Source organism: Scleropages formosus, chromosome 19, assembly GCF_900964775.1.
Source record: "Scleropages formosus chromosome 19, fSclFor1.1, whole genome shotgun sequence".
Classification (NCBI taxonomy): domain Eukaryota; kingdom Metazoa; phylum Chordata; class Actinopteri; order Osteoglossiformes; family Osteoglossidae; genus Scleropages; species Scleropages formosus.
The window spans coordinates 6,012,001-6,038,280 of record NC_041824.1 but is presented as its reverse complement, the minus strand read 5'-3'; the positions used below and the strand labels follow the sequence as shown (position 1 = coordinate 6,038,280).

Genomic DNA, 26,280 nt, shown 5'->3' with positions numbered 1-26,280 from the left:
TTGAACATTAAGAAAAATGTTTTTATTTCTATGCCAATTATTCAGTTACTACTGTGAATTCTGGCCAAAGCTGACATTTTTGACAGATTCTGAATCTGCTCCACACCCGTGTGTGTTTTAAATTTGCAGATGCAAAAAACAGCCGGAAAGTGTTGCTGAGGGACAGAAGGGCCTCAATAAACCTCTGCCGAATCATTCGCTGTGACCGAAATACTCGGAACTGTATTTATTTTTTTGGTCTTCCACATAATAAAAAATGAAAACACTCTACATGAGGGGATTTAAAGGCAACGTGAACAATAAAATGACAGAAGCATAATATTTAGGTGAAAACTTGAGGTAACTGTCAGTGTGCAGCCCCGTGAAAAAACATGAATATAAGACAAACTTGCTTAGTTTTTACAAAATCAAAAATAAACAAAGTTTAACAACGGTTTCTGTGCTCCTCGGCATAATTATAAGAACAGACAGATGCAAATCCCAATCAGTGAACAATTAAAATATGAATGAATTTAAACACGTTGAACCTTTTAAAAAAAAAAAAAATTCAAATTTGGACCAACTGTATATTTAATCTAGAGAAAAACAACTAGTAGCAAAATGAGGAAAACTAGTTCTTTAAAGACTGCTTGGCTCCCAGGGACTTCGATACCTTATTATGTGTGGACAGACATACAAAGACACACACACACACACACACACACACACACACGCCAGGAAAGACGGTACACGCTGATGCAGCACACACATTCTTAGTAAATTTAAAAAATAAAAAAGATAATGGCAACACCAAATAAGTCACTTTGTTCCACGTAAACTGCACTGAGATTTGTAAACGTAACGGACGCGTAACCAAGGAAAAGAAAAGAAATAGTTTATCTCACATTAAGACACTACACATTAGAGAAGTTTCTGGTTCTTCTTTCTCGTCAAACTGCGCCGACGACCGCTGGGTCTTCGCTCGCGACGGTGCTCCGTGCGTCACTGAGGCGGGCGGGGGACGGGGAGCGCCGAGAGCGCGCCACGTCCCCCGGCGCGGCAACATCAAACGTGCATCTCGGTTCGACGTCGATCCCACACAAGAATGAATTCCAACTTCACTTCCACCATTTACAGAAAGAGCTTTAAAAACAAAAATTAAAAAAAAAAAAAATTAAAACAAACTGCAAGACAGTCCACGAGACAGGAGTTTGCGCGAAGAGCTCGCGGACGGGTGTGAGGCGCAGGAGAGTGTTTCCACAGGGAATCTGGAGTGGGGACCTGTTGGAGCCCGAGCCGCCGCCGCTTCTTCTCCTCCTCCTTCTGGGCGTAACGCTCGTTCGCAATGTCGCTCTGGTTTTGGAAGAATGAGGACCTCAGACGGGTCAGCACCGGGTTCGATGTGAACGCGCCGCTCCAACAGCTTCAGCCTGAGGAGGAGGAGGAGTAGACACACCGAGAGCGGTCAAAGGACTAGTCGACCGGCCGGAAGCCACGAGGCGATACTTCGATCACAAGGAGCCCAGTGTCGCCCTGATTTTCCCGCGCTTTTGTGGGCTTTCGTTCGTGGGCTCCCGAAACCAGCTTGCCGTTACCCTACAGTCCCAGTAAATAAAAATAGACTATAAAATAGTTGCTCTGTTAAAAAAAAAAAAAAAAAAACACACAGTTTTATACTTTATGATCTGTTATTTTCTTTAAAAAAAACCTACTGCCTTTGTTCATACAATATCCTGGAAGGGAAAAAAAATTCTTACCTCTTCCCAAATGGGAGGTTTAAAAGCTTTTAAAAACATTAATTTATAATTTAAAGGAAAAAAAGTTGTTGGGAGTGCAATATTTACTATTTTATTACTTCTCTGTTAAATTATTAATTACTATATACTGTTGTATGTTTATGATTTACTCAAATTTTCCATCATGATAGTCACCTTATGGTATTCATCTTTGTATGCTTTTGATTCTGTGAATGTAAGGCACAGGAGGAAAATTTTACATTGTATAATGTTCCAGAATGCAAAACGCAGAAGGAGGGACAGGAGGCTACAGGGCCCTGACCAGCTCCTACTTTCCTGGAGCAATTTACAGTAAGCAGCTTGCTCAACGGTACTACAGACGGAGATGAGAATCGAACCTGCAACCTTTGGGTCCAAAGGCAGTAGCTCTAACCACTACACTACCAGCTGTCACAGTAGCAGCTTCTCAAGTTTCATTGTGGCTTGTCATTGAAAGTCCGAAGAACCTCCAACTGAAACGACATCAATGCCAACAATCCCAAACACAAAACTGGGTGACAAACACAGAATCATTCCCCTTTACCTGTATTCCAAACAGAATTTTAAAAAAAGTGCAGAGGCTAGACAGGGGCAGGGAGAACTCATACACTACACAGCGTACACAGGTCTCTCTGTTAGTATAGCCACACAGAATTTTAAAAAAGACGTGATTATTTTAAAATGAATATATATTCTTTTCCGAGATCAAACAAGGGAAAAAAAAAATGCTGCGTTAAAAATTCAAAGCAAACGAACATGAAGGGTTGAGTGCCACAATTTATCCTCCAGTGTAAATGACACTTCACGAATTCATTTGAATGTTTAATTAAAAACACTTTTTTCAACTTCTACTCACACTGCCAACTGTTCACCATGGAGGGGGGCACATAGCTGTAGGTTGGCGTGCCAGCTGGTCGGTACGGGGGGATCGTGACAGGGTGAGGGGTGACCGGAGTTGGAGAGGGGGCTGTCAGCAACGTCCCTGTGGGGGTTGGGGGTCACATTGAGTCAACACACCCAAGTTGTAGACAAGAGGAAAAACAAACTAAGTCCACTCTTCTGTGACGCAATAGGCTCTTACCAGCTGACATTGCCATGGTGGCCCCGGTGACCATCCCCATGGCAACATTGTTGCCCCGACCTGGAGCGATGGGGGGGGCATACATGGCGGCAGGCATCCCGTTGGGCTGGACTACCGTGGTGTGGTGAATGACGTGGGGCGGCGCTGCATACACCGGCTGTGTGAAGTAAGTGCCCTGCTGCTGGGAGATGGACAGAACACAACCTCTTTCCCATCGCTGAGCACTACAGCAAAACAGCGGATTCGTAACCACGGCAACCACAGGGCCCACAGGTCACAGCACTTAAGAGCACCAACCGAAGAAGCATTATTTGCCCCATTTTGACAGTTAGTCGAACGGTGTACCTACATTTGTCCCTCTCGGTCACAATATCTGCTATTCTAAATAGATATGTGTTGAAAAAGAAAAAAAACCTTTTGTTACAGCATGAAAAACAATACAAATTTTTTATTTTTTTTTTTTAATAAACAAAGTTATGGGACATAGGCTGATTACACTTTCTTGCCAAGTATGTTGGAGTACTTTATTGTTATGACTGAGAGCTGAAGTTCTCTCTGTTAATATGGTATGTTGATGAGCACAGTGCATCTGCGTGATAATATTCCGGAATATACGGGCAACTGACTAGATCCCCTTACACAGCGGTCATGCACAGAGTCATCATACACAATCACGCTACTGAACTACTATAACCCTTTGCCCTTGCTTAGTCATGTAAATGTCTTTGCATTTCCTCAGTGTACTGTCTGTGTCTGCATGTGACCCAGTGATGCGCTGGTAATAAAGTAAAAATAAAGAATGGTGTACGAACCCAAAATTAAACCTGCTTTTACTGATTTATCCCCAGGGATCAACAATCTATCTACTATCTTTACACAATGTTTAATTTGAACAATTTTGGTTGAATATCCTGATTCAAACCCGAGTCCATAACCACTACGCCACCTGCTGACGCGCTCTGGAGATGCAGGGACACTTGCCTGTGCGTACGGATTCTGCTGGGGGTAAGAACTTCGCACGGGATACACTGCCGTCTGGTAGGGGTTAGACGAGGAAGAGTATGGCGGGACGGCCCCCGTGGTCGGAGAACACGACATTTTGTACGGCGCACCTGACGCGTAACCTGAAAGCCACGTGTAGGCACAGGACATGGTTAGAAACGCATTTTCAGAACACAAGAGTATGTGCAAACAAGGGGTGTTGGAAAGTCCAGCAGATACAAAACAGACAAAAATTAAAAATAGAAACTGAGAAAGTGTCAATAACTGCATCTCATCTATTGAGAATAATAAAGGAGGGGACGTCCATACGAGAGCGTCAGGTGACTCGCGGCTGATCCCTTACCGGTCGTAAAACCTGGGTTTGTCCCTGGGTAGATGCTGGGCGTGTAAGGAAGGGCAGCTGCATAACCCACAGGAAACCCTGCTGTGTGCGTGTGCACACACACACAAGCAAATAAAAAAAGATTAATTTAGAGAGACTTGACCACAGTTCGCTGAAACACCTCCAGCACACAGCCAGGAAAGCGATCCTGTTTACCTGGGTACCCAATTCCCTTGGCGTTTGCATAGGAAGCCCCCGCTGGCGCAGGGCTGTAAATGGGGTTCATGATGCAACAGTACCTGCAGATGATAAAAAAAACAAAGTCATAAACAGGGGACCGGATGAACGGCTTGGCGAAGATCAGTCCACCGTCATCAGTTTGAGTCGAAGCAACTTCCACATGGAGCGGAATCACTTTCCCTGCAGTGCTGGTAAAATGACCCTGTTTACCCTCAGGCAGTAGCCATGTTGTCTTTCCAAGAAATTCATACAGCCTTTTTTCCTATTAGATATTGTTGGTTTTTCCAACAACCCGTAACTCACAGCACTATTAATGACATCATTTTTGAATGACTAAGTTACATTTATACATTTAGCAGATGAGATGGTGTGTTACATAGGTTTATCACTATAACTGTTATTATTACATGATTTACAGCAGTTTTGATATTTTAAAATGTTTATAGCACAGTAGTTCACCTGCAGGGTAACTACCTTCATGAAAGGTACTACAGCAGGGGTGGAGAACGGAGTTGGAACCTTCAACCTCCAAGTTACCTGTAGTGCATGTGCTGGAGCACAGCGCCACCTGCTGGCCAGGTGTGAAATGAACGTGATCAGAAATTACAAAGCATATGAATGATCTAAAGTATCTGCACAAAGTAAAACTTCCCGTTGTAATAAAAACTGTCAGACGTGGCTCTCGCTTTCCACACCGACGTAGCGCCCTCTCTTCGGAGGCAGTGTAACAAACAGAGATAGGTTCGAATCCCACCACCTACTACTCCAGTATCAGTAAAAAATTACCCAGCTGTAAAAATTGGAAGTAGCCTAACACTGAGTCGCTTGGAGAAAGGCGTCAGAGAAATGAAGAAATATTGAATCTAGGGAGTTTTTTTTTTTTTTTTTTTTTTTTGCTCGACGCGCGCGGCTCCGCAGGTCGGATACACCGTCGTCGTCGCGCTGCTCTGCACCCCGACCCGCCCAGAGGAAGCACCACCGCTTCGGTGCCCCTGCCTGCCCCCTTTCACTTCCCGCCGTACAGACGGCACGTGCTGCACGTGAGGCGCGGAGCGCACCTGCAGCCCCGTCAGTCAGTCCGTTCGTCCGTCCGTCCGTCCGTTAGTCAGACTCAGACTGAGTCAGTCCGTCCGTCCGTCCTTCTCCCCACAGCTCCATCCAGCGAGAGACATCCGGGCTACAGCGCGCCGCTAAAGGTGCCGCGCGGTGCACGTGACACGTCCGACTTGCAGTTACCGTCTTCCTTTCTCGACTGGCGCGTTCTTTCATCGTACCGTTTCGTGCTCCCTGGGAATGTCGGGCTTTTCTCTTCGTCCTCCCTGCTCGATCCCAGACTGCTGCGCATCAAGCGAGTCCGCCGCGACGTGCGTCACTTCCGGCTTCCACCGCGCAGCCTAACCCCCGTCACGTGACACGGTCGAGTTGGACAGGAGGACGTAGAAGCGAGTATCTGTCACAGAGCTTGATTGGAAACACTCTTTAGCTCTATATATTATATATACATATAATTTATATTACTATATAATATACAAATAAATAATATGTGTAAACATTTATTATTTTTCTTATTATTGTGGTTATTTTCAGTTTTTATTGGAATTCACTAGCCAGCATTCAGCATACATTTGGACAAATTAAGCCGACAAAAACTATTACTAATATTTAAAACATATAGATTGCGCTGTAATGGATATGTATGAATATTTTAACTTAGGCTAAATAAAAGCTTCTTCTCATGGTTTTGGCTTGGTGGACACATAGGGATACTAACTGGGGCCTTAAATATAAGGGATATGTTTTGCAGTTGCATTTATGCCACAATTATTCATTTTAGATAACACCTCTCTTCAAAGGGACTCGAAATGTTACTACAGTTACTACATGTATTTATTTAGCAGACACTTTTTTCCAAAGCAACTTCCAACAAACTCTATGTAGTGTTATCAGCCCACACACCTTATTCGCCATGATGACTTTCACTGCTAGATACACTATTTACAATGGGTCACTCATCCATACACCAGTGGAACACTCTCTATCACTCACACACTATAGGTCTTATGCATGAACCTGAACAGCATGTCTTTGGACTGTGGGAGGAAACCAGAGCACACAGAGGAAATGGACACAGAGAGAACATGCAAACTCTACACAGACTGAATGGGGATCGAACCCATATCCTCTCACACCACCCAGACGCTGTGAGACAGCAACGCTACTCACTGTGCTACCGTGCTGCCAGCCAACGTTTGTATATTATAACATACTGTAATGCAGCCATGGCTGAGGTGAGGCCCCTTGTCTTGTGCTGGTGTGCCCCTTAGCATTGGCAATGGTACACACAGATTTTTGATGATGGGAGATGCTAGACTTGCTAGGTTATTGGAAGGATACGTACACTCCATCGCCTGTCCACTGAATCCAACACCATATTATTTTTTCGTCCTACACACATACACATTTTCTGAACCGCTTGTCCCAGTCAGGGTCGCAGGGAGCCGGAGCCTAACCCGGCAACACAGGGCGTAAGGCTGGAGGGGGAGGGGAGACACCCAGGACGGGACGCCAGTCTGTCACAAGGCACCCCAAGCGGGGCTCGAACCCCAGACCCACTGGAGAGCAGGACCCGGTCCAACCCACTGCGTCCCCCACATTTTTTGTCCTACAGAATATCAATTCAAAATGTGCATTTTTTATGTTTTATTAATTTAGGCAGGTAGAATGCAGTTCATAGTATAGTATATATAGTATAGTATCGACTCGAGTATCGTATAGTATAGTAGTAGTACCATAGTATAGTATAATTGTTTAAACAAATCGCGCCTCGCAAGAATATCTTACACAAGGCCCTGCTTTTCTTTTTATCTCTCTATCAATATACTGGTTTTATTTTTAATTCAATGTTTTCCTTTCAAATCAGGCCCCACCTCCACCCTCCTTCACGCGCCCATTGCGGTCTAACCGGACAGGCGCAGAGCCTCCCAGTGGCCCCGAGCGCCAGAGCCCGACCCACCGCGTTCAGGCAGACGGGGCAGTCTCGCCTCAGGTCCTGGAAGCGCGATAAAGTCGATTCGTATTTCCGATGCAAAATTTGCAAGCGTATCCCCTTAAATGTACAATGTTTACACTTAAGTTTGAAAAGTGGGGAAAAAAACGACACCCACAGTATTTTTCTCCGCAGTCAGAATGGAACATAATACCCGCGTTTGGTGGTACAACCAGGACCCTCGTTTTTATTGGTTCTTCTCTCGGTCCACGTACGAAACAACGAGGTTGTCCGCGGTCCGTCGTCGATATTATGGCTCCGGTGTGGTTGTAGGCGGCTCGTGCAACGCTGCACGTCCCTGTCTCCTCGGCCATCTCGCTGCGCTGCGGTCCGAACCCCTATCCATGATGTCCGCAGCGGCCGGCGGCGGGGCGTCGTCGTCGTGCATCGTCGGGGCGGCGGCGCTGAGCGGTAGCGCCGCCGGGACCTCGGCGCTGGGAGCCGGCGGCGGCGGCGGCGCCGGGGTTGCCGGGAGGCTCCCGGTTCGAGCGCTGGAGCACGTCTTCTCGTACCTGGAGCTGCCGGATCTCATGCGCTGCGCGCTCGTCTGCTGGCACTGGAACAGCTGCCTGTCGGACGAGAACAGCGAGGTGTGGCGCGCGCTGTGCGTGCGCACCCTGAGCGAGGAGGCGCTGCGCTCCGACATCCTCTGCAACCTGCCCACGTACAAGGGCAAGGTACGGGTGGTCCGCGCGCGCGCGCTCTCCGCCGAATGTATTGAGCGATGAAACAATGTATCCGTCTGCGCTGCTCGCGTGCGCCTCACTCATTGCCTCGGAGAGCGGCACGTATTCATTGCTCATATTAAAGGACTTGCGTGGCTTTACTAGGTCATACGTGGCGGCTTGACTGTTTATTCGACAAAAGGTTATTAAAAAAGCAGTTATTATGAATCTGCGTTCCCCTTGAGCAATGGTATGCCGGATTTTTTGTGATTATGCCTCACTATTCAATTGAGTATAGTATTTAATGTGACATTCACGGTTTGTGCAGTTTTTATGCGGAGTATTTGAATGGAAGGTCAATCACTTTCTTTCTAAGCACTGTTTTGTTTTTATACATTTTACAATTCTTTCACTTATAATATATCTGCTGCGGTTTGTGGCGTGTCCGGAAGGAAGGAGAAAGTATGCATGTTTTTAATTAAGCACTCGGGTTTTAGCTGTTTATTTCATGTGTTTGTTTGTGTCTGCGAAGGCCATATCTGAATTACATCATGCTTTTGTGACTTGATTGACAGCTGCAAACTGCCTCCATCTGTGAGAGTCCTGCAGCCGTTGGTACCTCCTTAGGCACTGTTATGCTGTGTTTGTGTGGAGTGGTCCAGCGTTTTGGCACGTCTGCACACCCGGCATCTTCTCAAAGTCTTGCTCATCTGCTTGTTGTTGAAGCGCCGCTGTCCATCTAAACCTGTGGTTCTGATTCTGGGGTCTGAAGGGGGTGATAAAACCAGGGCTGTGGAGTCGGTACACAAAACCTCCACTCCAGCTCCAGTAACCCAATAATTGCTTCCGACTACCCAAAAGGCATTATTTTGGGGGCCGACTTATCTGGCAAATATAGGCCTAAACCTATATTACATCTCTGACTTTTGGGGGTCGACTTATGCACCGGATCGTCTCATACACCAGCATATACGGTACATGGAGTTGGTAAATTTTTACAGACCCCAACTCCAGTAACGAAACGATTGCTTCCGATTCCACAGCACTGAGTGAAACATCACAGGGCACGTGAAGGGTTTCTAAGAACCAGAACGCAACATATTCAGTGTATATATCGAGGAGTTTTCATGTGAATGTTCATGTGAACAGCTTTATCAAACCAACCATGATTTCCTTGAATGAGTACTCCATAGCCACTGCCTAATTCACTCAAATAAACTGAAATGAAAGCCCTAAAAAGTTCAAAGTACTAAGGCCCAAATTGACATGTGGTGCTCAAGTACGGTGTAAGACATTTTTCAATTTTCTATCTTCCAGCTGAAGGCCTTCCAACATGCTCTGAGCTCCCATGACTGCTCGCGCAACGTCTACGTCAAGAAGAACGGCTTCACCCTGCACCGCAACCCCATTGCCCAGAGCACCGATGGGGCCCGTGGCAAGATTGGCTTCACAGAGGGTCGTCACGCTTGGGAGATCTGGTGGGAAGGGCCCCTGGGCACGGTCGCTGTCATTGGCATCGCCACCAAGCGAGCCCCCATGCAGTGTCAGGGCTACGTGGCACTCCTGGGCAGTGACGATCAGAGCTGGGGCTGGAATCTGGTGGACAACAACCTGCTTCACAACGGGGAGGTCAGCGGCAACTTCCCCCAGTGTAACAATGCACCTAAATACCAGGTTGGGTATTCACCAATGGAGCACCGTGCGTCCGGGCTTTCCCCCCTTCCCTGAGCTTGTAGAAAGTCACTATGGTCTTAACCAAAACCAGTAGCTGTACTCATGTAATTAATGGTCCTTGTGGAAACACTGAAAGGAGGCTGTGAACTCATTTTATAACACTGCTAGTGTTGTGCAGAAACCTTGTCTGACCACCCCCTGTTCCCATATTTCTGTTTTTTTTTTTTTTTCCCCTTTCCCCCTCCCCCAGCTTTTTCACATTAAATTTGATCCAATCATTGTGTCCGTACTAGTAGTGTATGAATGGAGCCTGAGAGAGAAATAGTGACACAAAATACTACTTTTATGTCTTTTCAGTGGTGTGAATGATAATGAAATTTAATGTTAAAAAAAAAAAAAAAAAACGGGCAGAAACAGAGAAAACTGTAAGGGTTAAATGCTTTTTCACAGCGCTGTATGTGTATCAAGGACCGAAAATGAGAATCGCTGCTGCAGGAAAGAATAAAGGAAGTAAAAGAATAAAATAAGCCATGCATGGAAATAAATTTCTTTATTACACTAGCAGCTGGTACTAAATCTCTTAAAGGTACAAATATAGAAGGAATAATGTCGTATGAGATTTAATGACCAGACTGTAAGAGTGTTAACACAGCCTTGTGTGCCGTTACAGATCGGGGAGAGGATACGTGTCATCCTGGACATGGAGGACAAGACGCTGGCCTTCGAGAGGGGGTTCGAGTTTCTGGGGGTGGCCTTCCGGGGGCTACCCAAGGCCTGCCTTTTCCCTGCCGTGTCAGCCGTGTACGGGAACACGGAAGTGACTATGGTGTACCTGGGGAAGCCCCTGGATGGCTGATGTTGCCTTAGCTGGCGACGGGGCAGGGGGGCGAGGGCACTTGGGCAGCAGAGATGTGCCAAGGAGACCTTTTTCCCCAGCCAGCGAATGCTCGCTGTTAACGTCCCGTGACAGGAGTGCCACAGAAGAGTGGAGAATTGGAGAAGCCAGTGCCGTTTTGCAGCTGCAGATAATCTACTAACATGTCTCAGTACAGACTCTCAGCTGCTGCGCATTTTTTTTTTTTATATATATATATAAACTTGCACACAGCAAAGGACCTCTTTTTATTTCATTTTATCAAAAGACAAGGCTAAAATGAATGAGCACGACACCTTGCGTCTGCTGAAAACGAGGCCAAACCCACTAGGAGCTTTGTCGAATCCCTGCATTGTATCTATCAAAAGAAACGCATAATTTATTGTTATCGTTGTAATGGCAAAGGTGGGCGTGGTGAGATATTGTACATTTTCACAGCATATTACGTACCTCTTATTGTCTCCCCTGTTTTGTAGCTCGGGTTTGTCTTCAAGGAGACTGCATGTGTCTGTACTGAACCTGTTCCCGAGCATGTGCGAAGACGAGAGAAAGTTACTTGCTGTACAGTGTTTAATTTACTCCGTTGTTCGTGTAGTACAACATGACGTGTATTTATTGGGTTTTAACTTTGGTATCCGTGAGGTCAGAAAAGCCTTTTAAATAAAGAATACATGAATGCCAGCCTGTGAGATGGCGTGAGTTCGGTCTACACTTACCCTAGGTTAGGGTTAGTACTGGGTTAGTGTAACTAGTTGGTGGAATATTGGCCAACGCGGTTCTGCTATAGCAAACTTTCCATCATGTGTGAAGTTGGGAACAAACACAACACCAGTTCTCATCCTTCTGATCAGCGCTGAGAAATTATGAACCCATGAAAGCGAAACAAAGTTTGTCATTTGAGATGACTCCTGCTCTCGATGCTTGAAATTGTAGCAGTTTAAAAATGAGAAACTGGCCCGAACTATTGTGACAGATTAATAAGGTGCAGCCCCGTAATCTGGAGAAGGCAGGGTACAGCATGTGGGGTTTTACCATTACTGGTTGTGTTGTGGTGGAGCTGTCCCCTGAGAAACACCACGGTAATGGGTATTTCACATCCTTTCCATAAGAGTGTGCTGTTGTTTCTATAATTACTGCAGATCACACAGTCGTTACTGTGAAATCTGGAGAGGCACAAGAAATGCACAAAGGAGGGAAGACAAATGGACTGTTGAGTCTTCATTGTCAACAAGCAATCTGATGAAGTCGTCTCACTGCTCTGGCTCCTGCAGCTTCATGCCTCTATATGACAGAACAGCTGTAAACTCCTGTTATTTTAAGAGTGACTTATAATTTAAACCTCGTAAAACACTGATATTTTAACAGAATTGCAACAGTTCTGTAGATTCTTATTGCAAGTGGGGAACTGACATTGTACACACCACCAGTCTTCATGTGTCCTTTTTTTTTTCTTTTTTACATTCCCCCCGGAGCCTTAATGTACATTTACATTAAATGTCACTTGCCCTAAGTCAAATATTAATACCGTCGTAACAAGATAGGCAGCTGTCCCCTGGATTCGAGCCTGGAGTCAAAATACCATGGTATACTTGAAACATTGGTGTTTTAAAAGCTGAAAATTTTTAGGGTCTTTATTTAGGGAAACCACATTTGGAGTGAATAAGATTGAATAAGAAAAACTGAATATTTTATTGCTGATGAGTGAATGCAGAACTTTCAGTCCTTTCGCTTCCTTTATGAAGGTTAAAAAACCCATGTATACAGTCCTTATGTAGGAAATGTGTTTTAAAAACTCGTATCAGGTTAACTGAAGACATTACCATTAATTTCAATTATTTAAAAAAAGTCTTTCTGATCCCTAAATACTGGAACCCATTTATGCTGAAATGTGACCAAATCCCATCAAAATGTACAGTTACTACGGTAGTTAAAATTAGTTAAAACACAACATAAGTGCAGTTTCCCTTCATTTATTACTTTATAATACTGTAAGACTATCTACCTGCACTCGTTCAGCTCTTCCATACCTATTTTGCACCGTACACTTAATGCAAGCAAAACATACATACATATGATACTCTGTGTCTATGTATTAATTCAACAGGAAAGAGAAAAATCAATGAAAACTGCTTCGAATGAAGTGACACTCAGTGGACAAGTGGACATGGGTTGGACAGTCCAAACGGGGACATGATCACTGACATTATAACAGGTGAAACTAGTAAACAAGGGCTGATGGAGGGTGAGAACTTAACGCAGTACAAGACAAACTACAAGTGAGAAGAAGAGCTCATGGGGGCTGATCTCGTACCTCTCAGTTTTCAGAAGGCGTCAAATCCAAATTCAGGAAATTTAGAGAAACGTTTTATGAGCCAAGGGGGTGCGGTGGCGCAGTGGGTTGGACCGCAGTCCTGCTGTCCAGTGGGTTTGGGGTTCAGGTCCCGCTTGGGGTACCTTGCGACGGACTGGCGTCCCGTCCTGGGTGTGTCCCCTTCCCCCTCCGGCCTTACGCCCTGTGTTGCCGGGTAGGCTCCGGTTCCCCGTGACCCTGTAAGGGACAAGCGGTTCTGATAGTGTGTGTGTGTGTGTGTGTGTGTGTGTGTGTGTTTTATGAGCCAAAGTAAGGGTATTACATGAAACTCATTTTAAAGTCAAAATGTCATCATCCGAATGGGCTGACCTCGGGAGATGACCGCACACACACTTCTCTTCTGGAACTCCATCCCAGGTTGGAATTCCATCCCTCGTGTTTGTGAATGTGAAGAACATGAATGTCATGGCGGTGCAGTGAAACTCCGCCGGCTGCCCTGTCTGTCGTTGAGGTGACGTCCAGGAACGTTGCCAAATTCACAAAAAAGACACCAATGCCAAGACTTCTTGTTCCTCTTGACCTCCAGTCCTAATCCCCTGCAGCCTCGGTCCGGGCCAACGATCAAGTGCGTGCACACGCTAGCTGTACGCACGGGGGCTTGTCTTTTTCCTCTTAAGTCTTCCTAAGACTGGAAAGATACCAAATTTATGCAAAATAAATATTTACATTTAACTGACGCTTTTTCCCCCCAAAAAAACTCTTTATGTTTGTCTACCTACAGTTATTTATCCATTTATAGAGCCAGGAAATTTTTACTTAGTAATTTTAGGGCACGTACCTTGCTTAAGGGTATTACAGCTAGAGGTGGGATTTGAACGTACAATCTTTGCGTCCAAAGACAACAACTTTAACCACTATGGTAACAGCTGTTTTCTAGTGTATATAGGTCAGCACTCACAGTTCTGAACATATGAACTGTAATAAAACTTCAGCGATTCTGGACATTTATTAAACATGTACATAAATAGGGAACATATGAAGTGATTCACACAGTCTCGTGTGACGAGGCTTGGATAGACAGTACTGTATATTAGGACACGTGAATTGAGAAAGGACGGCCTACGCCAACCCAGCTGAGAAGAGAGAAGATTGAGTAATTATATTACAATATTACAGTACATTATAGTGTTAATTTTATAGGCAGCACAGTGGTCTAGAAAGTAGCACTGCCGCCTCACAGCACCTGGGCCTGAGCACTCCGACCCCTGCTTACTCTGTGTGAAGTTTCCATGTTCGCTCTCTCTTTGCATCGGTTTCCCCTGGGTGCTCTGGTTTCCTCCCACACTCTGAAGACATGCAGTTCAGGTGAGTTGGTGATGCTAAAATGCCCATTGTGTGTGTGTGTGTGTGTGTGTGTGTGTGTGTGTGTGTGTGTGTGTGTCTGGCTACCCAGCAATGGACTGGTACTCGGCCAATGCTTTTGGAATAGGCTCCAGATCACCGCGACCATGCTCAGGGCAAGCGGTTACAGAAATCTGAAGGTTGTTAATTTCTTCTGTACAATGTGGGCAGTATGGGGTGTCAAATATAGCACACAAGATGGAAAATGACATCCGACAATAAAGATAGTTCATTTAGTAGACGTTCATTCATCTATTCATTTAGTAGACATTCTTATCCAAAGCGATTTATACTGTTAAAGTGTAAGTACCTACAATTCTTTCGTCATTTATACTGTAATTTTTAATGGAGCAATTTAAGGTAAGTAACTTGATCAACCAACACTGCTACACAAGTTAGGGGATTTTATTGACTTTTAGATCTATAAAAATATAAGAATATAGAGGAAAAAATACAGTTATTTAGCAGATGCTTTTCTCCAAAGCAACTTCCAATGAACTCTATGTAGTGTTATCAGCCCACACACCTTATTCACCAAGGTGACTTACACTACTTACAATGGGTCACTCATCCATACATCAGCGGAACACACACACTCTCTCTGTCACTCACACACACAACGGGGGAACCTGAACAGCATGTCTTTGGAGTGTGGGAGGAAACCAGAGCACCCAGAGGAAACTCACACAGACATGGGGAGAACATGTAAACTCCACACAGACTGAGCTGGAATTAAACCCCTGTCCTCTCACACCACCCAGGCGCTGTGAGACAGCAGCGCTACTCATTGTGCCGCTGTGCCACTGTGCCACACACGTAACACTCCGCAGAAATGAGAGAAAATCCTTGGAAATATTTATATAACCAAGCGCTAGTAGTCAGGCTGAGTCCTCCAAGCGTCAGCTGAACACACACGTGAACTTTGTCTTTCTGAAGTGGAACACACTAGCAGCACCCAGGATAACCAGACCAAAATATTATCTTATATACAGTAATAGAGCTTTCAATTGTCCCAATCATTGACTTGGTGAAATTGTAACATGCTTCTCATCCTCATACAAGGTGTGCGTGAAATGCAGTCGGGCTGTGAGCCCAATTTGCAGAGAATGGGCTCAGATCTTCACCTGATCGTCCTTTTGGAAAGTCACTTTTTTGGTATAGTGCCCTGAAATTCGCAGTTTAACTTGCTCGAGATGTTTTCATTGATAAACACTAGAAAGTGCGAAATAGCGTGTGTGTGAGAGTGTGCGCATAGCATGTGGACGCTGTTCGTGCTTTCAGTTTACACCTATAACTTGGGTGTTGTTTTATGTGTCTGAAAGTGTTGCTGGAGGGTGAACCGTGACAAAAATGACACTGTGACACAGCGTGTGTGTGTGTGTGTGTGCGTGTGCATGTGTGTGAGCAGCAGCCGCTGTTTCACAAGAAGGGTGTGAGAACTTCAGTGGTTTCCTCCTGCTCCGATCAGAAGTTTGAAGCACACAAGTGTTACGAGTTTCCTCCTCCATAGAAAAGGCCGGAAGGCTCAGCAGGGACAAAAGCATCTCTCACCTTATTAATTTCTGTATATATGTGTGTGTGTGTGTGTGTGTGTGTGTGTGTGGCGGGGGTGATTGGCCCATGAAGGGTGAGAACCCAGTGACTCCAGCTGTCCCTTACACCCACACCCAGAAACTAATCATTTATTTTTTCCGATAAAGACCCGTATGTATATTTTTATGCGCGTGCTATAAACCACATGGGATCTGATTAGGATGTGGTCGACGAACAGTTCTGTCGGTTATTACTGTTGTTCAAACCCTGTGCTGCGCGCGGCCCCGCGGCCTGAGCTGCGCATGTGACTCGGTTTCCGCTGCGCGCCTCCTTCCGCAAGCGCGTGCGACAAGCCGAGGACGAGATGCGGCGGCCAGATGCGCGCGCGCATCCACACGACGAGCGGAGCGGAGCGGAGCGAAGGAGCTGCGCTGGGAACATGATGAGCGCGAGCTCAGAGGAGGACCGCGAGCGCCGCACCCGCGTGAGTGACAACCCCCACTTGGCGCTGTCCGCTCCGTTGGCTCAGTGCCATTTCCACTGCGGTGCGGAACAATCCGAGGGGTAAATCTAAATTATAAAAATTATATATATGTGTATCTTTGGGGGGGTTCCCGTGACACGGGGGGGGGGGGGGGGTGAAGGAAGCTGCGCTAATAAAGTGCATGCAAGAGGTGGCGTAGTGGTTAGTGTGGTCGCCTTGCAATGTGAGGGCCCCGGGTTTGAATCCCAGGTACTTACCCGGAGCTCACACCGCTCAGCAAAAAAAAAATTACCCTGCTGCATAAACTTTATGATAAAGTGGTAAATCATTGTGAGTGCTTTGCAGGAAACTGTCAGATAAACTGATAGTGGTTAGAGCTGTCACTTTGCAGTTGGAAGGTGACAGGTTCGAACCTTCCCGCCGATGCAGTACAAATAGAGTTCTGTATACACGGGTAAATCAGTGTAAGGCTGCTCCTCCAGGACTGTAAGGTGTGTTGGGCCAGGTCATCAGGTGTGTGGAAACATCTCTGATACGGCACCATGAAGCCCCAAACACAGGTGGCACCCGCGTGCTTGCCGCTGGTTGGTTGGTTGGTTGGTCGGGGAGGGGGGGTGCGCGCGCTCAGCGGACCGCAGGTGGTTTATCATGCGCAGATTAAGTTTCCCAGACAATGAACCGCAGAAGGACCGTGGGGTCCAGTGGACAGCCGTGGAGGTGTCGGAAAGCGTGCGTGACGTCAGCAAACACGGGTCAAGTGGATGATAAACTAAACCATCTATGGATCGAAATGAGAAACTCCATAGGATGAATTTGTGGGGATTAGGAACTGGGCGCTAAAAACATCGACCCCACACGGATCAACAGGCTTTTCGGGCCTTTGGGATCCTAACAGGACTTCCAGCCCACTTGGGAAATCTGTACCGAGGTAAGTGTGGGAAGATTCAGGGTAAATTATTGACATTTTGTCTGCATTTTTTTTTTTGAGCGCCTACATGATATTTATCTTATCATAGACATCATTTTCTATCCGTCCTTTACCTTGAATCGTGTGGTTTCGGTTTCAGACTCGGATTTTGATATTTTAATAAATTGCTATAAAGTAGCCTGTGGTTAAATGTACAGTGAAGAACGGCGCTAAATTGGGTTTAATACGTAAGAACAGTGGTTTGGGTTTGTGTCTCAGACTCTCCGTGTCTTTTACCCCCAAAAACTTCACTGCCTGATTTCAAACACATTTATAAACAATCATACAAATACAGAAACTTTCAATACTCTGTCTTCTTCTGCATCTAGTTATTTACCTTATTTGGTCTTAATATTGGGGTTATTAACATTTTTATTAACTTATATACTGTATTACTCCTGCTCCGTCCTCTGTACAAACAACTGAATATTCATGTGGGATGTTATTGTCTTTGAAATCTTTTGTAGTTAATACTTAAATAGAATTTGCTGGATCATTAAATTGCCAATATAACAGAAAAATTAAAACATACAATAGAAACTGTTACTTTCAAAAGATCTTGCTGGCTTGAAATTGTTACTTTTTAAAGTTATAGGTTAACTGATTGATATAGATATGGTGTTTATGAATGACACAAGCAATGTATAGTTTTATTATTTCTAATATCAACAAATATTACATTTAATTATATTAGAATTTCTAAAGAGAAATCAGGATATTATTAATAACGGTACCTATGTTGGATGTACATACTGAACATAATCTGATTTTGGCTATATTGCTCAATTATTATGTTCCTTAATTAGACGGTCATGTTTATTCATTTACTTGATGCCTTTCTCTAAAGAAACTTACAGTTATTTACCCATTTATACAGCAAGGCAACTTCTACTAGAGCAATTTAGGTTAAGTACATTGTCTAAGGGTACTATAGCTGGAGGTAAGACACAAATCCATGACCTTTGGCTCCAAAGGCAGCTGCACTAACCACTGTGGTACTAACTGCCCCATACAGGAGTACCCTGATTTTACTTGGTTTGAAGTTGAATTTATTTGAAATACACCAGGACTTCCATTAACAAGCTTTGCATAATCCTGGAAACTAAGAATTGTGCGTTGATGCTCATATTGTGTCTATTACATTAATGTAGTGTGCAGTATACAGTATTATTATTATATTACAATGATAACTTCCAGCTTACTTATCCAACCAACCCAGTTTAACACAGATAAATCCTCAAAAGAGTAATTCTGCGTGTGTTAACTTCTTGAAAGAGTTTCAAAATAATTTCACTCACTTCACAAAATAACGGCCTGTAAATAATAAGTGCACATATTGCACTTAAATTGCATAAATAACAAGGAGCTACATTTGTTACTAAAAGTTTCATGATTCGAGCATCAAAATCCTGATGTTCAACCGTCCACAATGGAACTTTATATAATTTACTTTAGCAAGATTTCCAGCTTTATAAAGGTGCAAAAGTAAAATTTTACTCACTTCTGTGCTTTTCAAATCACTATATCTTTGTAAATAGTACATTTAGCTGTGACAGTTACTGCAGGTAGAGATTGTTTTCATATGTTTAAGTGTAACTTTTTGTAAAAATTTCGTACAATGTTATTTTTACTCGATTAATCATGTCATGTGAATAATGCTGGGTTCTTGTTTGGATGAGGTGTAAGTGTCGGGCCTCTGACAGGAACCACCGATTTTGTAATTAAAATGGTCAAATATTTAGGTACCATCGCCAAAGAGAATAATTGTATGGATATTTTGTTTGAAATCACGTGGAACGGTGAGGAAGCCCTGAATGGCGCAAGGTGAGATTCACATTTGCAGTTCTTCTCATTCTCTTGCTGAGACACAGCTACAGCTGCGTGGGAGCACCGTCTGTCTGGGGAGGACGGTAACCGTGGCAACCAGGTGGTACGGTGCACGGAGGTGTGGCTTTCTCACGAACTGTTCGCTTCTTGGTCAATAAGTACGTGCTCACCGCCATCTTTTCTCTTTGCCAGTGATCCTAAGATGCTCATCATCTCAAACTTCATCTCCTGCTTGTTGTGCCTCTCCCTGGGCCCGGCGCTCAACCGCAAGGCGATGGCGTCCATGCCATGCAGACTGGTACGTGTTATGCCACCAGACGGCGCGTTCCGTGCCGTGCAGACTGGTACATACTGATCGACGAGGGTACCAGAAGGTTGTGGTGATGCTACCTCTCGCCCCCCGAGCCAGCTTGAGCTGCATTACGCACCTCGACACCTCTTGGTGACGAGGAAGCACTTGACTAAGTGTTCTGCTGCATGTTAGCACGCTTGTGGCTAGCATCTTGGCTAACTTGTTAAATGGTTGCAACCGTGTCATGTACATATGCTGAATATTCTGCGCAGTTATAATTGACACCTTGGGCGAAGATCTGGTTAATGTTTTACATTATTGTTTTCACAAAGACCTTTAATTGAATTCGCTCCACAACTCAGCCCCCGAACACAAAAAAACGCCACTTGTTAATTATGTGCAGGTGTTATTAACGTCTTTTTTTGATTAGCCCTGAAACGCAAACATTCCTTCAGGCCTTTTTAAACCGGCACGAGCGAGTTTTGACGGTTCGAAAGGTATGGGTCTGTTTCGATCGCTGGTTACAAGCTCGAATGTCGTTCGATAAGCCAGTGCCGTAACTCAAGGGAATAAAACGTTAGCGATAGCACGCGCGGCTGCTTATTTGACGTTTTACGAATTAAAAAACTTTCCATTAGCCGAGGCACACGGAGCTCAAGGCGAGCCTGCAGTGCTGCGAGCAGTGGAAGCTTCGGGGCAGAAGGCCTGACATTCAGTCACGCAGAGGTGTGAACTCAGCCTCATTGATCTGAACGCTACAACCCAGCCCGCTGAGACAAGTGACGGGTGTGAAATCCTGCGCAGCGACACACCAGTTTACCAGAAAACTGCGTGCACGTGCTCAAAGGCCTGATCGCTTGGGGTGGCGGTAACCACAACACAGCGCACGGTACACAACGGTGTGCATGCGCCATACGCGCTCTTTACTATTAGAGTTACAATATAATGGGTGCAACGCACTTGTCTTTTTCGCTGTTGCTAACTTCCCCTTATTATTCGTTTAGGGGAAACTTTAAACAATATGCACTCTCTTTCTGTTCAGGTCATTTGAATTACTTACGAATCTCTTCTCCCTCTTCACAGATACAAAAAACCGCCCTTTGCAACAGCTGCCGCCTGTTGTCGGTGCCGACAGACTTGCCGGAAAACATCGAGGACCTTCAGCTCAACGACAACTCGGTTGAAATACTTAGGAACTACAGTCTCGCTCGGTACCCTTCTCTCCACAGCCTGAGCTGTACGAACAGTCACCTGGACTCCATCGAGATCAATTTCTTCTACAATGCTCAGCACTTGGAGAGCCTGAATTTGGCTGAAAACAACCTCCACGCTGCATTCCATCAGTCGGGCTGGGCTCTTCGCACCTTGGTCCGGCTGAGGAAGCTGGATCTTTCAGGCAATGGTCTAACAGAAGACATGGCTTCATTCCTGTTGCAGAACATGACCTCCTTGGAGTACCTGTCGCTCTCCAAGAACAGCCTCTTGCGACTTGATGAAACAACATTTCACGACCTTCACCAGCTGAGGGAGTTAGACCTCGAGAGGAACATGCTCTTCGAGATCGACGGTGCATTTGATGGCCTTCACAAGCTGCAGCGACTTAACATGGCCTTCAACAACCTGCTTTGCTTAATTAAGTTCCAGCTCACTGAACTGGTGGTGCTGAATGTCAGTCACAATGCTGTTGAATGGTTCGTGTCCAGTCAGGACATGGAAGATACCTTTCATCTGGAGATCTTGGACCTCTCAGATAACAGCCTTCTCTTCTTTCCCTTTCTACCTATACGCAGCCGCATTCGGAACCTTCTTCTCTCCAACAACCGGATAAGCTTTTACGAGCACCTTGCGAACCATACCTCTCCGAACTGGACTACTACGGTGTTGTTCTCCAATTTAAACAGCAAAGAGAGCCTCGTGTCAGCCAGACTGTGGGATGAGACCAGCCTTCATGGGGACCTCTCCACCATAGAGCTACTCGACATGAGTGGAAACCAGGTGAGCTACCTTCCTCGAGGATTCTTAAGTAAACTGGAGTCTTTGATCAGGCTGAGGTTGCGAAGAAACTGCTTGGAGTACTTGGACTTGGCAGCCGAGGAGCTCCCGGCGACTCTGTCCGAGCTGGACGTTAGCAACAACAGGCTAAGCCTGCTGAAAGCCAGTGAAACTTCTATGAATAAACTGAGCAGCCTTACACATCTCAACCTTAGCTTCAACGATCTGCAAAGACTTCCCTCTAAATTTTTCGCCTCCCTTCCTGCCCTCACAATGGTAGATCTCAGTTATAACAGAGTGGGCATCTGCTCCTTAGAGGTGGAGGACACGGCTGCTGAGTACTCAGACTGTGTGGGGTGGAGAAACACCTTTTCCCTCAAACAGCTACACCTTGCAGGCTGCAGTTTATGTTTTCTTCCACCCTCAGCTTTTGAGGGATCACCCTTGACACACTTGGAGTTATCAGATAACCCAGGACTCCTGATTGGAGAAGATGCTTTAACAAGTCTTAGCAGGACCTTGCAGCATTTGGGTTTAGGAAACACTGGTGTGTCGAACTTTGACTTTACACCATTCCATTATTTAAGGTCTTTGAACTTTTCTGGAAATTCACTCGTTGAACTTCCAGTATCCTTGCTGACCCTTGATCTGAGGTGGCTGGATCTGAGCAACAACAAGTTGACCACTATCCCACTTGGTCAGGCTAACGTGCTCACACAGAGGCTACAGACCCTTTTCCTTGGAGGAAACCCGTTCAACTGTTGCACTTTGGACTGGTACCGACTCTTTCAGGAGACAAAAGCAGTGAACATTGAAGATTTGATGGAAGTGACTTGTCTTTTGTTTAACCAGGCAAGACGCAGAGTTGATCTTAGACAATGGGCCATGTGTGGAGAAAATAGTGAGGAACCCAGCTGGTGGTATATTGTTCTCTTCCTGCTCGTGAGTCTCTCTCTGTTGGGCATTATTATTATCTTCATAGCTACATTCCACCCTAGAACGCTACCGAAAGTGATCAAGAAGACGTGGCAAAGACCGGCACCATACTGAAGTAGCTGAATTTGTTCTGGTTTTTTTAGATTGCAAATAAGCTGCAAATTTGATATGATATTACATTCATTTAATTCTGTTCTTCAAAATTGCACATGATGATTGTCTTGGATGTAGCTGATGCCTTTATCCGGCATCCCACAGTCTTTCACCCATCATCAGCAGTAACACACCCATGCACTATGGGCAACAGGAGTCACCGGTCCACCTGCAACAGGTCTCTTGACTGTGGGGGGAAACCAGGGCACCTGGAAGAAACCCATGCAAACATGGGGAGAACATGTAAACTGCACACTGGCAGAGCTGAGCTGGAGTTGACCCCATGATGGAGAAGCTGTGAGGCACCAGTGCTACCAGCTGTGCCACCATACATCGGTGCAAAGGACATGCATGGGCATAAATGACAATGAGCTCCTGTGACAATAATTTTGCAGTTTATTTAGCAGGAAAACAAACGGAATGGAACCACCAATGTGGTTATTAATCTGGTTTCACACCTTTTTGAACGGTTTAACACTTACTGAAAAAAAAAAAAGGGGGAATTAATGACACCTTTTCCAAAACGTATAGCATATTTAATGATTAAGCATACTGCTCAATTACATTAATAATCATATTTCATACATCTAATTATATCCAGAAACCGCACTCACTGGCTGCAGGGTGCGAATTTCCTTGTGCAGATTTAGCACTGTGTGGTTTACCCTGTTTCAGTCCCTGGAGAGCTGGTGCGTGCATGTGGCTGTGTTTGTCCGCCGAGGTACGCGGGGCACGAGGGTGTGAGCATGCGCCGTGCGTTTTGCGCAAGCCTTGTGCTGCAAGCTGTTGCTAAAACTGGGAAAGGAAACATTAAGTTTCCTGTTTTGCTAAGTTCTGCAACTGCCCAGTTTTGTATCTTCGACACAAGTGTTTGAGGTTTCCCTTCACAGCGTGCAGCTGCGCAAACACACCTTCATATCAAAGAGCATAAAACCACATACAATAGAGATTCTCTAATAACAATAACATTCTAAACAATCAATGCTGTACTGAAAGTGATTATACTATATATATAAAATATACAATATATAATATATATGACTGCTGCCCAGCTGATGGCAGACGGATGCATTCAACTGCATTGAATGAATATTATGAAAAGTTATGAGAAATGATGCAGAAATACAAACACTTGCAATTGGAGAATTTCCTCTTCCTCTGACTGAGTAACGAAGGGTCTTTGTTAGGAACCACAGGAGATGGTCACACTGCCCATAAAATTTGAAATTTGACTGCTCCGTCTTCTGCAATGACCAGACTGAGACCATGATGTCAAAACAGGACACCTTGGGTCGATAACGCTCGGTCTGGTTTAACCGTCTGGTCCCCCTCTTATCGCTCCGACCCGTTTTGGCGGACTGGGGCCGAGATAGGGAGCGGAGGGGTGGAATGGAGCTGCTTGTGCCTGTGGGTGGCGTGCCCTCTTTCCCCATGCATGGACATGGGGGGGGCTGAAGCGTAGCAAAAGTCAAGTCGTACAGGCAAACCAGAGTGTAACCAGAATACCGCTGTGGTGATGCTTTGGGTCATGGTGGTTGGGGGAGCATGGAGGGAGGGAGAGAGTGAGAGAGCGAGAAAACGAGAGAGAGAGCGAGAGAGAGACGGAGAGAGTCGTTGCCTCCCAGAGATCCTTGCTCACGATTACTATTTTCAAACATGAATACCAAACCAGTAAGTAAATAATAATACGAAAAATGACTGACAGAAAATGTTTCCCTGGAAAATGTATTAAATTAATCATGATAACTGTCATATAGAACACACACAATCCGTAATTCTTCACTGGAGTCACATAAAGGAAATGATGCCATGAAATGAAGTACAAATAAATAAAACCTTTTGCAAAAGAGCAAAAGTATTTAAAAAAATTTAAAAATGTCCAACAACTCATAAAGAGGGACACAGGCAGTTTCTGTATGTTTATCGGTAATGCCAGTTTTATTTATATGAAATACTGTTGGACCTTATTCACGTGTGTGTGTGCATGGTCAGTATATAAATGCGTAAATGTCTGGAGTTGACTTACTGTCCTGACTGTAAGGTTTTCAATCGTTTGAAAATTCAGTCGAAAAAACACATTTTAAGAATCGACATTTTTCAACAGAATTGAAACACCATTTATTACTGTTGACATGTTGATGGGTGATAACTGCCAATCAGTTTTTTGAAAGATATTTCATAAGGATTCCATTATACTCAACTGATGTTCACTGTATCAACCAGTAGAATAAAACAAAAACAAAAAAAAAAAAAAAAAAAAACAGCAGAATTTTTTCAGCATAAAATTCCTTTTAATGCTAATTCTTTATCACATAAAGCGTCGGACTACAGGTATTTCAATCAAAGCGTTGGTCAGTATGTGGACCGAGCCGGTGGTCAATAGCACTACAGTCACAATATGATGAACTTTGCGCAATTAATAAAATTCTCACAAAATGTGTTCCAAAAGAACAACTGAATTTAAGAATTTAAGGAACTGAGTTACTGCACTAGTTTGTCTTATGTTTCGAATTTCCTGTCCTCCAGTTTAACCCGATCTACTGCGGAACCGTAAACCCCGTCCAGAAAGGGGGACTGAAAACTCTCCCAGAAGTGCAAATTTCCCTTTTATTTCATTCCCCGCATCCAATTTCCCACAATCCTCACTTTCGTGTTGATCTTCTTCTGCCTCATCTTTCATGCTTCACACACCTCACTTGACAGCCACGGACTCGGGGGGGGCGCATCTAGCAACACTGATCACCGGTTTGTCCCTCATTCCCACTTATATTGCCACCGCCGTCAACCGGTCAAATGTTTGTTTCTGTACACACTGTGCTGTCAGGTACATTTCCATCACTCTTTGCACATTAGAACACACTTTAAACAGCTTTTCATATCTATATTACACATTATTACATTTTACAATGCTCAGAGTGGAATATTGCTTCCATAACCCAAGCAAGACAGGCTGTCTGATAGAAATTAACACATTTCACAAAAAAAGATTTTAAAAGGACCAAAAGAGCATTTTATCAAAAGATATGAAGAAAATAACTAAATGCAGACAAGATTAATATAACCCATACTAAGGTTTTTTTTTTTTTTTTTTTTAAATATTTATATACAATTACTTCCTCATCTTAAATTTTAATTATGCCTGATTCTGCTGAAGTGTGTGTGTGTGCTTTTTAATACCACAGTATTATAAAAAAAAATGTTCGGTCAGATGCTGAGGTTTACTGGAACTTCCTTTTTAGCATTAAAGTTTCACTTCTGTGGGCCGTGAGTGATTTTGTGATGGGAAACGGTGCAGCGGAACACATTTAGAGCACACGCCCTGACACACACACTTAAGATACAGATTAAATAACCCGGTTCTTCAAAAATCCAATTTCAGCCAAAACACAGGGTTGTTAGAGGAGACCATTATAACCTTAGAAAAGATATTTTCTGCACATAATAACTTGATCAAAATGTTCTTTTAGTGAAATTAATGGGATTAGGAGGGCAGTGAGCCAACCGTACGGTTTCGAGAGCCACAGGTCCACACTGCTGATGTTGAGAACCAGACCTGTGGAAGTTTTGTAAAGCGCAACTTACTGCTGTTAGTAGGTCCCGGGGTGAACAAAGTTACACTGGTTGACAGTTATATACTGTATATGGATGTGTGTGTGTGAGAGAGAGAGAGAGAGAGAGAGAGTACCGTTATGTGGTGGCAGCCACAGGGGCCAGTGTGTTTTTCCA

General features: G+C 44.6%; 3 protein-coding genes across 11 annotated transcripts; 2 read left to right on the top strand and 1 right to left on the bottom strand.

Moving 5' to 3' along the window:
• On the bottom strand, positions 1 to 5,777 carry LOC108927664 (myelin-associated neurite-outgrowth inhibitor-like). 6 transcript variants are annotated; one of them, XM_029246136.1, is made up of 7 exons: positions 5,674 to 5,777; positions 4,376 to 4,458; positions 4,181 to 4,261; positions 3,817 to 3,959; positions 2,836 to 3,016; positions 2,611 to 2,736; positions 1 to 1,409 (listed from the first exon to the last, which is right to left on the bottom strand). In XM_029246136.1, exons 1-7 carry the CDS (start codon positions 5,742 to 5,744, stop codon positions 1,405 to 1,407), a joined length of 690 nt encoding a protein of 229 aa, XP_029101969.1. In that variant the 5' UTR covers positions 5,745 to 5,777; the 3' UTR covers positions 1 to 1,404. The 6 variants fall into 6 exon arrangements, with proteins under 6 accessions (XP_029101969.1, XP_018596602.1, XP_018596600.1 ...); XM_018741086.2 differs by lacking the exons at positions 1 to 1,409; positions 5,674 to 5,777 and adding exons at positions 4,874 to 4,967; positions 5,458 to 5,489 and having other exon boundaries at positions 2,603 to 2,736; positions 2,836 to 3,013; XM_018741084.2 differs by lacking the exons at positions 1 to 1,409; positions 5,674 to 5,777 and adding exons at positions 4,874 to 4,967; positions 5,458 to 5,475 and having other exon boundaries at positions 2,603 to 2,736.
• Positions 5,778 to 7,591: 1,814 nt separating this feature from the next.
• On the top strand, positions 7,592 to 11,334 carry fbxo45 (F-box protein 45). Of its 2 annotated transcripts, none has more exons than XM_029246364.1 (3): positions 7,592 to 8,122; positions 9,428 to 9,739; positions 10,455 to 11,334. In XM_029246364.1, the coding sequence occupies exons 1-3, from the start codon at positions 7,790 to 7,792 to the stop codon at positions 10,638 to 10,640; spliced, it is 831 nt and encodes a 276-aa protein (XP_029102197.1). In that variant the 5' UTR covers positions 7,592 to 7,789; the 3' UTR covers positions 10,641 to 11,334. The 2 variants fall into 2 exon arrangements, with proteins under 2 accessions (XP_029102197.1, XP_029102196.1); XM_029246363.1 differs by having other exon boundaries at positions 9,428 to 9,784.
• Positions 11,335 to 16,269: 4,935 nt separating this feature from the next.
• nrros (negative regulator of reactive oxygen species) lies at positions 16,270 to 23,485 on the top strand. Of its 3 annotated transcripts, none has more exons than XM_018741079.2 (3): positions 16,270 to 16,387; positions 19,374 to 19,479; positions 20,557 to 23,485. In XM_018741079.2, the coding sequence occupies exons 2-3, from the start codon at positions 19,384 to 19,386 to the stop codon at positions 22,513 to 22,515; spliced, it is 2,055 nt and encodes a 684-aa protein (XP_018596595.1). In that variant the 5' UTR covers positions 16,270 to 16,387; positions 19,374 to 19,383; the 3' UTR covers positions 22,516 to 23,485. The 3 variants fall into 3 exon arrangements, with proteins under 3 accessions (XP_018596595.1, XP_029102164.1, XP_018596596.1); XM_029246331.1 differs by lacking the exon at positions 16,270 to 16,387 and adding an exon at positions 16,449 to 16,467; XM_018741080.2 differs by lacking the exon at positions 16,270 to 16,387 and adding an exon at positions 17,248 to 17,315.
• Positions 23,486 to 26,280: the final 2,795 nt, after the last annotated feature.